The sequence below is a fragment of the Podarcis filfolensis genome (genome assembly GCF_964270895.1).
Source record: "Podarcis filfolensis genome assembly, chromosome: 8".
Taxonomy (NCBI): domain Eukaryota; kingdom Metazoa; phylum Chordata; class Lepidosauria; order Squamata; family Lacertidae; genus Podarcis; species Podarcis filfolensis.
In genome coordinates, this window is record NC_139611.1 from 26,483,291 (window position 1) to 26,498,148 (window position 14,858).

At 40.9% G+C, this 14,858-nt stretch overlaps 1 protein-coding gene across 4 annotated transcripts in view; it reads right to left on the minus strand.

Annotated features, from left to right (window-relative positions):
• The window catches only part of CAMTA1 (calmodulin binding transcription activator 1), a 701,783-nt gene that overhangs the window by 677,107 nt on the left and 9,818 nt on the right, over window positions 1-14,858 (minus strand). For all 4 annotated transcript variants that reach the window (XM_083628408.1, XM_083628407.1, XM_083628410.1 and 1 more), the window contains exon 2: window positions 7,288-7,406. In XM_083628408.1, the coding sequence (XP_083484534.1) occupies window positions 7,288-7,406 (119 nt within the window). The remainder of the gene's footprint in view (window positions 1-7,287; window positions 7,407-14,858) is intronic.

The window sequence follows — 14,858 nt, forward strand, 5'->3', positions numbered from 1 at the left end:
AGCCTATTGCTTCTCTTTCCACTCACCAACCCTTCTATGTGAAAAATACTTTATTTACCCGACTCATTGAGCGGCAGTTGGAACACACCAGCGTTGGCACCATTTAAAAAAATGGACTGATGTTTCATAGCCAGCCTACCTTATAGGATAGCTTAGGGGGAGAAAGCCACTCTGCCAGTAGCTTTCTGTAACAGGGAGGTTGCTACTGATAAATACCTAAAGCTACTGTGACAGGCTGGCTGCAAGGTGCTCACAAACAGAAGAATTGCAGTAGGCAGATATTGACCTTCACTTGTGATTCTCTGTATTGCTGCAGAATTCTCCTCCTGAATTCCTCTGGGGTTCCTGATCTATCAGTATCTTGGCTCCTCGCACACAGTGGCTGCTGCATAGCTGCTTAGAAAGCAGAATGGCATTCACAGTCATCAGGGTGGGGGAGACTGGCACAGTAACTTTGGATTTAGATGCAACTGGCTTCATCAGCCTGGATTCCTAGAAAAGCACATGCACTTTTGTTTTTCGGGGGGGGGGGCACCGCCAAGATTTCTACACTATGCCAGGTGTTTTGTCTTCATCTCTCCCCTATACTCTTTTCTCTGGTGACAGCCGTAGCAAGGGAAATAACTTTCTCCTTTCTCCCTATGACCAGCACAAGCAATTTACCAAAATATCAGATCGGGGACATTAAGCCTGAAATCTGCAAGTGTGAACGCTGCTACAAGACAGGGCAATGGAAAACTACAGAGAGACTTATAGGTCATAACTAAGATGCTCTCATGAAGGAAACTAAAAGGAGAAAATGAATTTGGCCGTCAAATGTTTCTCAGAATACCAAAGCTGTGTATTTTTACCAAAACATTTTCTATCATGTGCAGTACAAATTGGCTTGGTGTTCAGCCCACTGATAGGAGGGTGTCTTTTGCACTGCTGAACTAAAGATGTGCAAATGTGCCTGCTTACACGACCTATTCCTAAAACACATAAATCTGTGGCTTTGATGTTTCTTGGAGAACAGAGATTGCTACAGTACATTCCGTAACTCCAGCTCTAAACTTCACAACAGACAGCTGCGCCTGTGATTAACAGCAGGTAACCTCAGTTTCTGTCAATTTAATGAACTCTGCCAAGACAGAAAGGCACTGTGGAAGCCAAGAAGCATGAAGTCCCTGTGTAAAGAGATTTCGGAAACTTCACCAGGGAAGAGTTTGCTCTGTATAACTTCATGAGAGTAATTCCTTCCAATATAAAATAATGTGTGGACTACATTGCAAATAAAAACAATAATATTGGGACCCAATTAAACTGACAGCTTCTGGCACTGATGTTCTGTATCTTTTTATCACAATGGCATTACATTATACAACACTTAGAGAGAGCAAACCATGAAGGCTGCTAGAATGGAATAGGCATCTGCTCATTCCAATGAGGACAGGAAAAGCAACTTTGAAATCAACAGAGCTGGGCAGTATCCACCTTGCTTTGCTGGATTCTCTTATAAAGGCCAGCTTATGGACATAGCCCTTCATAAATATTGGCTAGGAGATCACTGCAAAGCTTGTCTTGCTGCTCCCACAAAAAGGGCATTTCAGAAATGTTAGCATTTGGCTCCTGAAAAGAGTGAGCCCACATAATAAAAATGTCTATGCACCCTGAAAGCTTGTTAGCCAACCTGGCCAGCACAGATTGTCCACCAACCACTGTAGATACTCTATTTCATGAACCAATCAAATCATCCAGCGCTCTTGTAACTATCATTAACTATATTACAAATTAACTGTAGGTAAGGGTGAAGCCTTGTTTCCTGCAAACATTCCAAAAACCAAATCTCTTGCTGGTTACAATTAAGAAGAACATTGTGAACCTTGCAATTTACAGGGGTCAGGTTCCTGACTGATATTGTCCTGTGAAACATGGCATCATTTTCACTTGCTACCAATACCATATTATTATTATTATTAATATTATTATTATTATTATTATATACCACCCTATACCCGCAAGTCAAAGAATTGGAGATATGGAAGAGATTCCCCAAGGGTCATCCAATCCAACCCTCTGCAATGCAGGAATCTAAACTAAAGAATCCATGACAGATGGCCATCCAACAGCAACATCATCTAGCCCACAGTTCACCAGCTTCTTTGCAAGAATAGTGTGTTAGACTTTATCAAAAGCCTTACTGAAATCAAGATACACTACATCCATAGCATTCCACTGATCCAACATGCTTGTAAGTCAAAAAGTAAATCAAATAAATAATAAATAATAAAAAAGTAATAAGATTAGTCTGGCATGGCTTATTTTTAAGAAACCCATGCTGGCTCTCAGTATTCACTGCATACTTTTCGAAGTGCTAACAGACCAGCTAATAATGTGTTCTAGAACCTTTCCTGGTATTAATGTCAAGTTGACAGGTCAGTAGTTATCTAGGACTTCTCTTTTTCCATTTCTGAATGGGGACAACATTTGCCTACTTCAGGTTTGCAGGGACCTCACCTGTTCTCAAAGAATTCTCAAGGATATCAGTGAAATCAGTGAAACAGCCACTGCTGTCTTTTAATCAAGCAAAGAATCCAAATTCCTCCAAATCTTACTTTGCTTACCCTAACTTCCAACTTAGGTCCATCCCATCTGCCCAACCCTAAACGTTCTCCAGTAGCTGGCAAACACCTATGCTTGCACAGAGCTGCAGGGTCTCTACAAATACAATTGGATGCAAAGGAAAGTTTCAGCTAGTAAAGTGAAGGTGTCTGGCCATTTCACTTTCCCCTCCTAGCTGGTGGCTACAAAACTGAATCCTTGGCATTAGTGATAGGGGTTTCCCAGGATTTGATTTGATTTTATTGAAGATTGGGGTAATTTGCATCAGAATTTTTTTCTGATGCCCTAGGGTGATCTCATTTAGCATATCCGCTTTAGTTTAGTGAACAAAGCTTAAAAAGTGCCCCAAGTTAATCTTCTGTCCCAACACACCACAAGTATTTGACTTCAAATATATATATTCTCTCACATACTTACTAGGGATAATCACCTCAAAGACATTAAATATAGCTTTGAAACAGCTATGATTGGCTAATATTGTATTTGCTATTAACACTTATTCATTGTTACTTAATGAACTTATGCAATGGAAATTTTTCCATGGAAGAATAAAGTTCTGTCCCACATCATTGTTTACCACTACAGCTTTGATGGTCAAATGGGAATGGTTCCTTTCAACATCTTTCTCCAGAGATGTGCATATATCGCAAGTTGCTTTAAGTACAATTTTTAACGAAAAGGCAGCATACAAATTAAATCAAAATTGAATCCAAAATTGAATCCAATCAAAACAGAAGCCAATCACAACTCCAAGAAAAAGACTGCATATACAGACAAAAATCACACCGCGGTATGAACCAGTGTTAGGGAATCGCAAGAATGTGGTATGAGTAGTTTGTAATTTCAACCCCAAGTAATGGAGCGACCACCCTCTTCCTTTGCTGAAAAAGCCAGAGGCGGCGCTGCCATATAAAGGCAGTATTAGCCTGAGTATAACAGGAATTCTTTAAAAGGCATATAAATTGATATGCATCATATACTGCTGGAGAAGTTAATTGGTAGCGAACTTAAGCAATGATGGCTGTACAAACCCTTAACTTTTATTCCCCCCAACCATCAACTGTATATTAGTCTGTCTCAACCACGTGAAGCCACAATGACATTATCAAACTAACTTCTGATATAATTTACCTTCTCCAATTTGAAAGGAAAAAAATGAACAAGTAGTGTTTTTTTCTGACAAGAACAGACACCATGACTTTTATTTTAAAAGAGACAGCATTTGGGCAACTGTGTATCTACATATTTCCAAACACTTTAAGTGAATCTCCACAAGCTAATAGCAAATCCCTCATCAGGAGGCTGTATAACTTTCCCATCACCCACAACTTCAGATGTTACTTTACTAAATGGAAGGTTTGAGACTATCCTTCCTCCAAGTTTCCCTCTTCCTTCCAGGACTTGATCTGAACCACCCTGTGCTACAGCTGTCCTGTCTATTTTACAGATAAGAAAATGTGCTGTATGGTCATAGAATCATAGAATCTTACGAGTTGGATCTAGTCCATAGAATCTAGTCCAGCCCCCTGCAATATAGGAATCTCAGCTAAAGCATCCCTGACAGATGAACACCCAACCTCTTCTTAAAAACCTCCAAGGAAGAAGAGTCCACCACCTCTCGTGGGAGTCTGTTTCACTGCTGAACAGCTCTTACTGTCAGAAAGTTTTTCTGAATGTTTAGTTGGAATCTTCTTTCTTGCAACTTGAAGCCTCACTCAACCCACATTTTACCAGCTTCCTCACAAGAATATGATGGGGCACTTTGTCAAAAGCCTTACTGAAATCAAGATACACTATGTCCACGGCATTTCCCTGATCCACTAAGTTTGTAATTCCACCAAAAAGGGAAATCAGATTGGTCTGGCATGACTTATTTTTGGGAAACCCATGCTGGGTCTTAGTATTTACAGCATCCTTTTCTAAATGCTCACAGGCTGGTTGTTGAATTAACTAGGACCTTCCCTTGTATCAATGTCAAGCTCACCGGCCAGTAGTTACCTAGGTCTTCCTTTTCCCCTTTTTGAAGATGGGAACAACATTTGCCCACCTCCAATCTGTAGGGACCTCACCTGTTCTCCAAGAATTCTCAAAGATAAAAGAGCAACTGCTCTTTTTTTTGAGAAAGAGTGCAGTAAAAATGAAACTGCAGCTCTGAAGAACTTGAAACCATTTTCTTTAATCTCTCCATAAAGACACATCTTCAACTTCAAGAGCACCATCTGCAAAGTCAACAATTTATTTCGTGCCTGATCATACAACTGTTTATGCTGCATAACTCAAAGTAGAACACACATTTGTGATCAACACTATTCTAAGAACAAAGCAAGTTGCTGCATAGGTCACAATTGCAATTTGTTCTATGGCTTACACAGAGAATGTGCCATCTTTCCCACACAACTGCTAATACAACTCCTGTCCACAGGTTCTTGGAGGCCTTCTCCAGCCCTCCCCGACCAGCAGTACACAAGCCAATAGAGGCTGTTCTGTCATCATGCCCCACCCTCCCGGAATGAATGGAAGCCATTCGTCAAACCGATTGACATGGACCATGCTATATCTCAGAGCTACAGCTGGCAATGTATCTGGGCACCTTTTGTTTCTATGATTATTCCAAACATACTCGCACTCTTTAAAAAGGATTTTTCAGAAATCTTTAACCTGCAAGAGCATTTCTGTATCTTACTCGGGGGTGGGGGTCCTCATTGGTATCCTGTATGGATGACAGTAAGATCAGCCCTTACATTAGGGACAGGGAGGCTATGACCCTTCAGATGTTGTTGGTCTACAACACCCACTATGCCATGCTGGCTGATGCTCATGTGGGGAAAGAGTCCAACAACATCGAGGACTATAGGCCCACTCCCATCCCTGCCCTATATCTATCTAACTGTACTGAGGAGGTACTATTGTTGATTCTCACTCAGCTGCTTCTTGCCTAAACCCAAACAGGAATTCAAATCTCCAGTCTATGTAGAAGTTCTAGGCCTAAGGAATCAACATATCATGAATAACTAATCTGTGGCAGCCAGTCCCACAAGTTTTTATGAATGGCACTTGGCTATTTTCATATCCTTCAAAGCAGAAATGGAAAAGACCAGAGATTTGGTTAAAATCAGAGAAAATGCTTTTGAGAAAGACCAAAAGATATTGGCCCACAGGCTTGATACTCCCTTTAGAAGGAATTGACTTTTCTCTTTCTTACTTATCTGCTAAAAGCTGCAGAACTTTCTAATTATATTCAAAATGGTTTGCAAACGACATCAAGAGTACTACGTGGAAAAGCTTTACTAATTACAGAGACAAATTGTGCATGGCTGCAAGACAAATAGCCAAGTAAAGCTACAACAAAGCCAACAGAAGTTATCACCTAAGATGTCAGAACTCAGGAACCACAAAAAGCTTTTTTAAAAAATCCATGAAATACTAAACAAGTTACCAAAGGTAGACAGTGGGAAATCAAGGATAATATAACTTTGCTATCAACACTTTTTCCAACTTGTGAAGGTGCATGTTCTACACCACAGATACAATCCTGTCAAAGGTAAGTAGCGTAAATCCCATTGACTGCACACATGCTAAAAAATTTCCACTAAAATAAATGGAATGTTAAGAGCATTGAACTTAAGCTAGATGGTGCCCCCAATTTATGATGAAACCTTCTGAAATAAGTTACCAGATAAAGGTATTGAAGAAACTCTGACAACTAGCAAGTTAACTATCAAATATACATTTCCCTCACAGATTGTTAGTTGCATATATTCACAACTACTTACAAGCCACTTATTCTTGACAAACCTATACTTTTCTACAAGCTGCAAGTAAAACCTTTGCAGAGTGTGACTGCTTAAGCGCAGCGCCCAGCCCAAAGTTACACCAAAATGCTTGATATGCAAGGAACAATCCAAACAAAGATTATGTTCTTTAAAGACCCACCCATTTCAAAAGCAGAGATTTAAGCCTGTGCTTAACTCTGTAGAAGTCAACAAAGAACTTAGAAGAGCTTGGATAGAGTTCACATCTCTTCACATATTTTTGCATTATAACAAACCACACTTGACCACTATATCTTGGAATTTAAAAGGTTTGATTTTTTAAAATTGACATGAGAATGCTACATTCCTCAGAGACTAAATATTTCTGAAAGCCTTTATGCACATTACCAAATGTTTCATACATGGCTAGATTTCATTCTTTATACCGTCAAGAGGATGCTATATTAAAGCAATTTGAAAAGCAGGGAAGTTATTGTGCAAGCAGGGCCAAGAGCAGTTCTGCTGTTGGGAAGTTTTATCATCTTCCTCCTGTCTTTATCAAATTAACACTTGAGACAAAGATGCACCATAGCTACGTCTTCATTAATTCCTGACAAGTGTAAGAGCATTTACATCAGATTCACACAGATCTTAACTATACCTTGGAGAGAAGGAAAATGCAAGACATGCAAACAAATGCCAACACCTGCCACATGCAGCAGAGCCCACAAATTCTGCCTGTTTGTTTTTAAAAACACAAACAATTCAAACTTCGTGCTAAGTTTCCAATGACTTGATTGACAATTCTTGCCGGGGGAGGGGGAGTGGCTTTACACTGATGGTGGCAGAGTCTTTCTGAACAAGATTTTGATTCCAATGTGCTATGATTTAAACAATCCAGCCAGTGAAAAACACAGAAATTGGATGTATCTACCTCGTTAGTGTTCCAACGGTGCCTCTCTTTTGGTAAACTGGAACATTTTGGTAGACATTCAAGCAGCTTTTTCGGTAAAAAGATTTTTACATGACTTCCATTGCTGTTTCCATGATCATCTACAAAGAGGAAAAAAGTAAATACAATACATCAGAAAACAAGACTTAGAACTTATTCCTCCTCTCTGATGCAAAAGGTTCAAGTTCTCTCTCTCTCTCTCTCTCTCTCTCTCTCTCTCTCTCTCACACACACACACACACACACACACACAGAGAGAGAGAGAGAGAGAGAGAGAATTCATCTCCATAACTTGTCGCATTACGAATACCACTTGTGACCATAAGGCTATGAGCCACTACAAATCTAAGCTTGTACACCACAGATATAATAGTCCCTTGATCTCACAAGCGGAGACTAAGTTTATGAGCTGACATCTTTCCAAACCAACCACACAAGCTGCTAGCAGCTTTGTTCCCAAGTGGTACTAAATGAAGTGTCAGAACAGCAAATCCAATCTCTGCTGCCACTTCTACAGAAGACATTCCCAGTACCCCAGTATGCCTTCTATACAAGGGAGAGCTAAAGAGGTAATTTTAAACTACAATCCCTTTGGGGATTTATTTATTTTTTAAATCATGAATAGTCCTAGATTACAGCAATAGAGCCTGAGTCCTGGGTTTGGTGTAGGGTTGACCACAAACCAGAAAGAGTACAACAAATAACTTCCAGTTCTAGACTGGAAAATAATGCAAAATAATGTTCTCTATTCACTATCTCCACACGCACAAAAAAATCAGGTATGACAGTTGAAGAGCAAGTTCAATAGTGCTGAGAATGTCAGGTCAGTATAAGAGATCATGTATGGTTCAGTAATACCACAACAACTCTTGACACTTCTGCAAATGATTGGAGCAGTCACAGGTTACTTGAAAAACAGAATCTGAATTGGAAAATTCAACTGGAATCTCATTAGCCAAGGTTTGCTCTTGGCTTACTGCTTGTGGTATGTTTTGAGAGAAACAGATCATGAGCGCTTGTTTGCAAGTAACACTGAGCCAGCTTCTGGTTTATTTCCCTCCCAATGCAACGAAGGCAGGAATAGGGGGAGTAAATGCACCAGCACATTGCTTGCCTTCATTAAGCAACAGCTTGTTTTTAACTATGCTTTAAAGTGACATGTGACCTTGGCCACTGTGCTACTGATTCATTTTATTCAACAACACATTTTGAGAAATGAATACGTTTCCATGGGAAAGCATAGTACCAGAATTTTTTTCCTGCTCTGGATCACTGCATGAACCATATAACCATAGCATCCCAATCCTCACATACAAAAGGACAGAGGCCTGGCCATTGCAAACTGCTATAGTCTCCTGAAGCAACACAATAGCTATTGAACAGCTACTAAACCACAAAGTCTCCCAGATGTCTAGAGTGAGCTGGAGCATGGCCGCCTACATGGAGGCCAAACCCAAGTCATGATGGACAGGAAGACTGCACAGCTGTGGGGAGGGTTTGTTCTTCTCAACTTAAATTCTTATGATTACTCTACAGCACGGACTGTCCAAGCTGCTGTAAAAAAAAAGCTTATACCAGTTAAAAATAAATATGGCCCTCTCTCCAGATTTTTCAGCATGTATGTTTGTATAATCAAAGATCTGAAAGCAAAAGAAGTTTGGATAACAAAAAGGAAAACATAAATGCAGTACAAGCAACCTAACAGTGAATTATTCTACTATCAGCCTTAGTTGTGTGCACTGAGCACATTTGAGGATTTGTTAGAATACCACATCCGGGCCTAAAATAAGGTGTAGGTAACAAGCAGCTATTCATATAGGCTGCATTTAATTTGCAGAAAAGGGGGGGGGCAGACAGACATAGAAATAACATCTTATCCCACTGAAAAGTAGATTATCTTCCACTGACATTTCCAAATGTTTTTCTACTTTCAGTCTTACACAAGGAATAATGTGCATGGTCTAAAATACAGTCCTCAAGAAAGACTTGAATTATAAGCATCTATCAGCTTCACCAGACAAAAAAGTACTATAAAATGTTTAAGCTCAGACACGAAGCAGAGCCAGGTCAAGACAGACAGGGAAGCTTTACTCAGGGATCAGTGTGGTATAGCGATTGTCAGTCTAGAACTGGGGAGACCCAAGTTGAAATCCCCTTTAAGCCATGAAAGCTCACTGGGTGACTCGGACCAGTCACCAACTCTAAGCCTAACCTACCTCAGAGGGTTGTTAGGAGGATAAAATAGGGGTGGGGAGGGAGAGGGAAGGACTATGCATGCTGCCTTGATGAACTAAGTCTACAGTGAACACCAAAATTACAGAAATGAAGCCTCTCAATTTTATCATTCTCCTTATTTAAAGCAAAGATCTGGCATTCAGATCTAAACTGTCTTTTCATTCTTTCAAATTCACACTAAGTTGCTGCTTGCATGACAGAACATCAAGCAAAGCTGCTCCTCTTTGAAGCATCTACGTAACATAAAAAGGGAGAGAAAAGGAAGTACTGTTGGGTTACACATGTTCTGATGCCAGAGTAAAGAAACTGTTAAGACATGGAGATCATGCGTCATTTTATTCTTATCAACTTTCGGCAACTGGAGTCACTGCTTAGTACAAACCAAAATATGGAGCCTTTGGTCTGGATATACAGTGGTACCTCTGGATGCGAACGGGATCCGTGTCCCTACAAGAACTATCAACTTTTTATCGCTTCAGGAAGGGGCAGGGAACCTCCAGCTTGCAGAATTAATTAGACCAGCCAGGCTTCCTCATCTGACCCACAAGGCCATTTTGAAAAAGCCATGTGCATCAGCTGTGGGCAGCTGAAGTTGCACTAGGCCAAAAGGGGGGTTGCAGGCACTGCTGATCAGCTGATTGTCAGAGCTTCAAAGCTTATCACAGGGCTTTCAGCAAGAACCAATGGTCAGCTGGTGAATCCTGAGTCTTCTCTTGAGTCCTGCACAGCCAACAACCCTCATGAAGGACCAAACCGGTGAAGGCCTCTTATCCATTTCTTGAACCCATACAAACTTCACATTGACTGGAAGGGTAAAATAGAGCTAAGAACCAAACTGTCACACTTTATACACTGAACTATTCATTTCATGTGCACAGTGGACAAATGCAAAAATTGGGGCAAAGGAGGCAAGAACATGGAGCAGCAAGTGGCAGACCACAACTGAATTCAATATTAGGAACAAGAGCTCCACGTCATTAAAAAAAAAAATCAATACAGCTCAAGCAGAAAAAAATTCCCCGTGGCAAAATAGCAAAGTGGCTACATATTCAGGTAAGGCATCGTTCGTAAGTGTCTTGGGTGTAGTACACTAAGCCAAAACTTAGGAATTACTAACTGAACTCAGTGGGACTTAAAAATTGGAAAATTGGACTGGACAGCAGTCCAAGTTCTGCAAAGCAATCATCTAAACTCCATGGTACAAAAATCTTAAAAGTCTAAAAGGTAAGTGAGGGAAGGGAGAGAAGGCCAACCAATAAAAGTCCATAAAGGATTCTGAATTAATTACACTCTATAAAGTCTTGGTGGTTTTATAGCCTCATTCACATTCCTTGCACTTCATCCTCCCAAAGGAGGCAACATAGACAATAAAAATTTGAAACATACAACAGCAAACAAATCATGCCTCCCTCCCTTCCTCTATATACACATACGCATACCCCTCTCTTTTTTTTTTACCAGTTCTTAAATATTTGGTGATCCAATAGATTTGGAACTGTAGGCCTTTAACTATCAAAGCTTTGGTGCAAATAACTTTTTACTGTTTGCAATGTACATCCCCCACCAAAGGGTCCCATAAAACAGACCTTCCATTCGGGTTCAAAATGCTTCATTTAACATACTGTATTTATCCATCCTACAAAGAGCCAAGGACACAAGAACAAATCCCTAAGAGCATTATACTGGCCACTGTGACTGCAGATATTTACACATGTTTATAATACCATCATCATTTATTAATTTATATACCACTTATATGCCAAAATGGCTTCTAACTGGTTTACAAATATAAAACAAATGCACAGAACATGCAGTCTTGTTCTACCTACAGCCTATTCCAACTATACAAAAGCAACACGCTTGCACTGCTTGGCTGTTCCTCCCAACACTGACAAACAGCTGTGTCAGGTCAAGTCTTCTCCTGCCCTTGTAATTTCAACACACTCAAGATTAGGTCACAAAAAGGTAATAGTTATGTTTTAGAACAGTAGTTCTCAAACTTTTTCTCCACTTAAAAATTGCTGATTGTATTGGAGGACTACTTAAATGATTTTTCTGCCTATTGCAGCAATTGTAATGCACTGTGCTGGATTATTTCCAAGTGTATTTTACGGCTTCTTTTATGTCTTATGTTGTATTTTACTGTATACCTTCCGAAGAATACATATTGTAATACAATAATATACACAATAAGAATTAAAAGCAGCAATAAAAATACAATTAAAGTTCAATACAATTATTTAATACAGGCATACTGTGAACCACCAGAACGAGGCTTGCAGAAAACCTCTGTTTTAGAACTAAACAATCTGCTACACAAGATCAGGCGGTGGGCAGGAAGCCACTGCATGGGCAGGTATACTCCCAACAAATTCAACAGCCAGGATATGAATGCAAACAGTGAAAAGTATTTAATGATGTTACTGCTCTTTGGCAGAATCACTAGATTATGCCTCTAAGCAATTTTAGAGTTCAGGGAAGTATTTTTGAGAGAGGAAATAAAGATGTCATTGGAGACATACTGCAGTATGATTATCCAATTCAAGACATTTCTCCTGAAGCCTGGAAAAGTAATATTTTGGACTGAACATCTTGTCATTTATTTACCCTGCACACAGTTCTTCTGGATCACAAACAAGCTGATTACTCCCATCAAGTTCTCACTACATAATAATGTGATGACAGAACTCCTCAATGCAATTACTCTCATGCAGCTAACTGCTACTACCTATTCAAACTATGCTACTTCTCTGTTCACTTTCGTCTCCCAGCTGACTTAGGTGGATATGTACAAGGCGGGGGGGGGAGGCGCGGAGAGAGATCACAGCAGCACCATACTTCACCAAACACTACAGGCCACAAATATCTGAATAGGCTACCTCCTTTCCTATATAGACCATCTCGAGAGTGTGGGCCCTCTTGGGTAGTCGTACCACCCACAAATGTTTGAGGGGTGCTGGCCCAAGAGAGAACATCCCCGTGGCATCCCCGAAGTTGTAGAATTCCCTCCCCACAGAGGTGCATCTTCAGTAAAGGTAAAGGGACCCCTGACCATTAGGTCCAGTCATAGCTGACTCTGGGGTTGCGGTGCTCATCTCGCTTTATTGGCCAAGGGAGCTGGCATACAGCTTCCGGGTCATGTGGCCAGCATGACTAAGCCGCTTCTGGCAAACCAGAGCAGTGCACGGAAACGCCATTTACCTTCCCGTCGGAGCAGTACCTATTTATCTACTTGCACTTTGACGTGCTTTTGAACTGCTAGGTTGGCAGGAGCAGGGACTGAGCAACAGGAGCTCACCCCGTCGCAGGGATTCAAACCACCAACCTTCTGATCAGCAAGTCCTAGGCTCTGTGGTTTAACCCACAGCGCCACCCGCGTCCCTATTGCACTTCAGTATATAGGTTTTATTGTATGCTGAAAATTCACCTCTTTGCCCCGGCCTTCGACATATATATCTCACCAAATTCTTTTGCTTTTCAGCTGTTTTAACTGCTTCTAATGTTGCACTGCCATACAACCCTGAGACCTCAGGGTGAAGGGTGTGTAAGAAATCCAGATGATGATGATGATGATGATGATGATGTACATTCTCAAGCTGCTATCTCTTAAGTCCCGTTGAGTTTATGCATGAGAAAGCAGAGTGAAGACGAAATGCATAAAATGAACTGCACAGGTTTGAAGCCAGGCTCAAATCGCCAAGTAAGATCAAATACATCTAAGAATATTATTTAACAAGAAGGTTTAGTGGAAAGGGGGGAGGGAGGGAGAAATTCTGAAAGCGGCAGTAGTAGTGCTAAAAATAGCCATCTGGGTGACAGACTGCAAGCTCAACATGTGCTTGAAAACTGAACAAAGCAGCAATACACGCCAGGGCAGTTTCCAGCTCCACGCAGCCTAGCTGGCCTTTTTTGTATAAGCCCTGGAGCGGCTGCATTTGTACCATTTAGGTTTGCTTCCAGGCAGTCGTTTTTCAAAGCCTGCAAAATTGTTTTCTCGCCTTTTACAGGGCACTTGTCTTTTCCATAATTATTGTAAAAGCTAAAGTAGTAAGAGATAAGAATCTACAAGTGTAGGAACAAAATTGCAACAAGAAAAAGTAGTTACCTGTACTGGAATTAAAAAAAACAACCTCTGTACAGTTGTACCTTGGATCCCAAACGCCTTGCAAGTCGAACATTTTGGCTCCCGAACGCCACAAACCAGAAGTGAGTGTTCTGGTTTGCGAACGTTCTTTGGAACCCGAACGTCCAATGGGGCTTCCGTGGCTTCCGATTGGCTGCAGGAGCTTCCTGCAGCCAATCAGAAAACGCACTTTGGTTTCCAAACGTTTTGGAAGCCGAATGACTCCATTCAACTTCTAAGGTACGACTGTATAAATAAATATATATCCCAACATTACAACTTTCACATTGTAAGGTAGTATACGCCCTACCAAGAAACTCTGCCAATGCTTCCCCAAGCTGGTGCCCATAGATGTTTTGGACTACAACTCCCTTGCCTCAGGCAGCATGTTTAGGAAAGACTTCTTCATAACCAAGATATAAACAGCAGCTGTAGTCAATTTCAAGAAAAGAGCAGGAAGAAGATAACTACACATAGCATGAAAAGAAGATGTGAGGGGGAGAAGCCCAGGGACAACACCCTCATTCCCCAATGGCTTTCCAACAAACCAACCTCCTGCTTCCAGGAAGTCACCAAACAACACACAAGATCAACCACAGTCATACCTCGGGTTGAAGTAGCTTCAGGTTAAGCATTTTCGGGTTGCGCTCCGCGGCGACCCAAAAGTAATGGAGTCCATTACTTCTGGATTTCGCTGCTTGCGCAGGCACTCAAAATGATGTCACGGCATGCACAGAAGCGGTGAATTGCGACCCGCGGACGCGGGTTGCGTTCACTTCAGGATGCGAACGGGGCCCCGGAATGGATCCCGTTCGCATCCAGAGGTACCACTGTACAATATTATGTATCTTCAGCAACTGGTATTCAGAAGCCCATTGTTTCCAATCCTGGAGACTCCATTCAACAGTTAGAGAGAATAACCAGTGAAGCAGAGCAGGAAAATGTCCATTTTTATTTCCACACAATTTTTCCCCAGTTCTAGAAATGCATAGTTTCTTAATGATTAATCTAATGAGTAGATAGAATGCCACTGCATTTGGGCAATTTCAACATTTTAATTACTTTCTCAGATGACTTTACCTGGAAAATATTCAATACGTGGGTCTTTGGGCAGATTGAAACTAGCTTATTAATAGGTTTAAATGCCTTGTTATTTTCTTCTTAAATGATACAAGGGAAGTGCATGCTGCTGAAT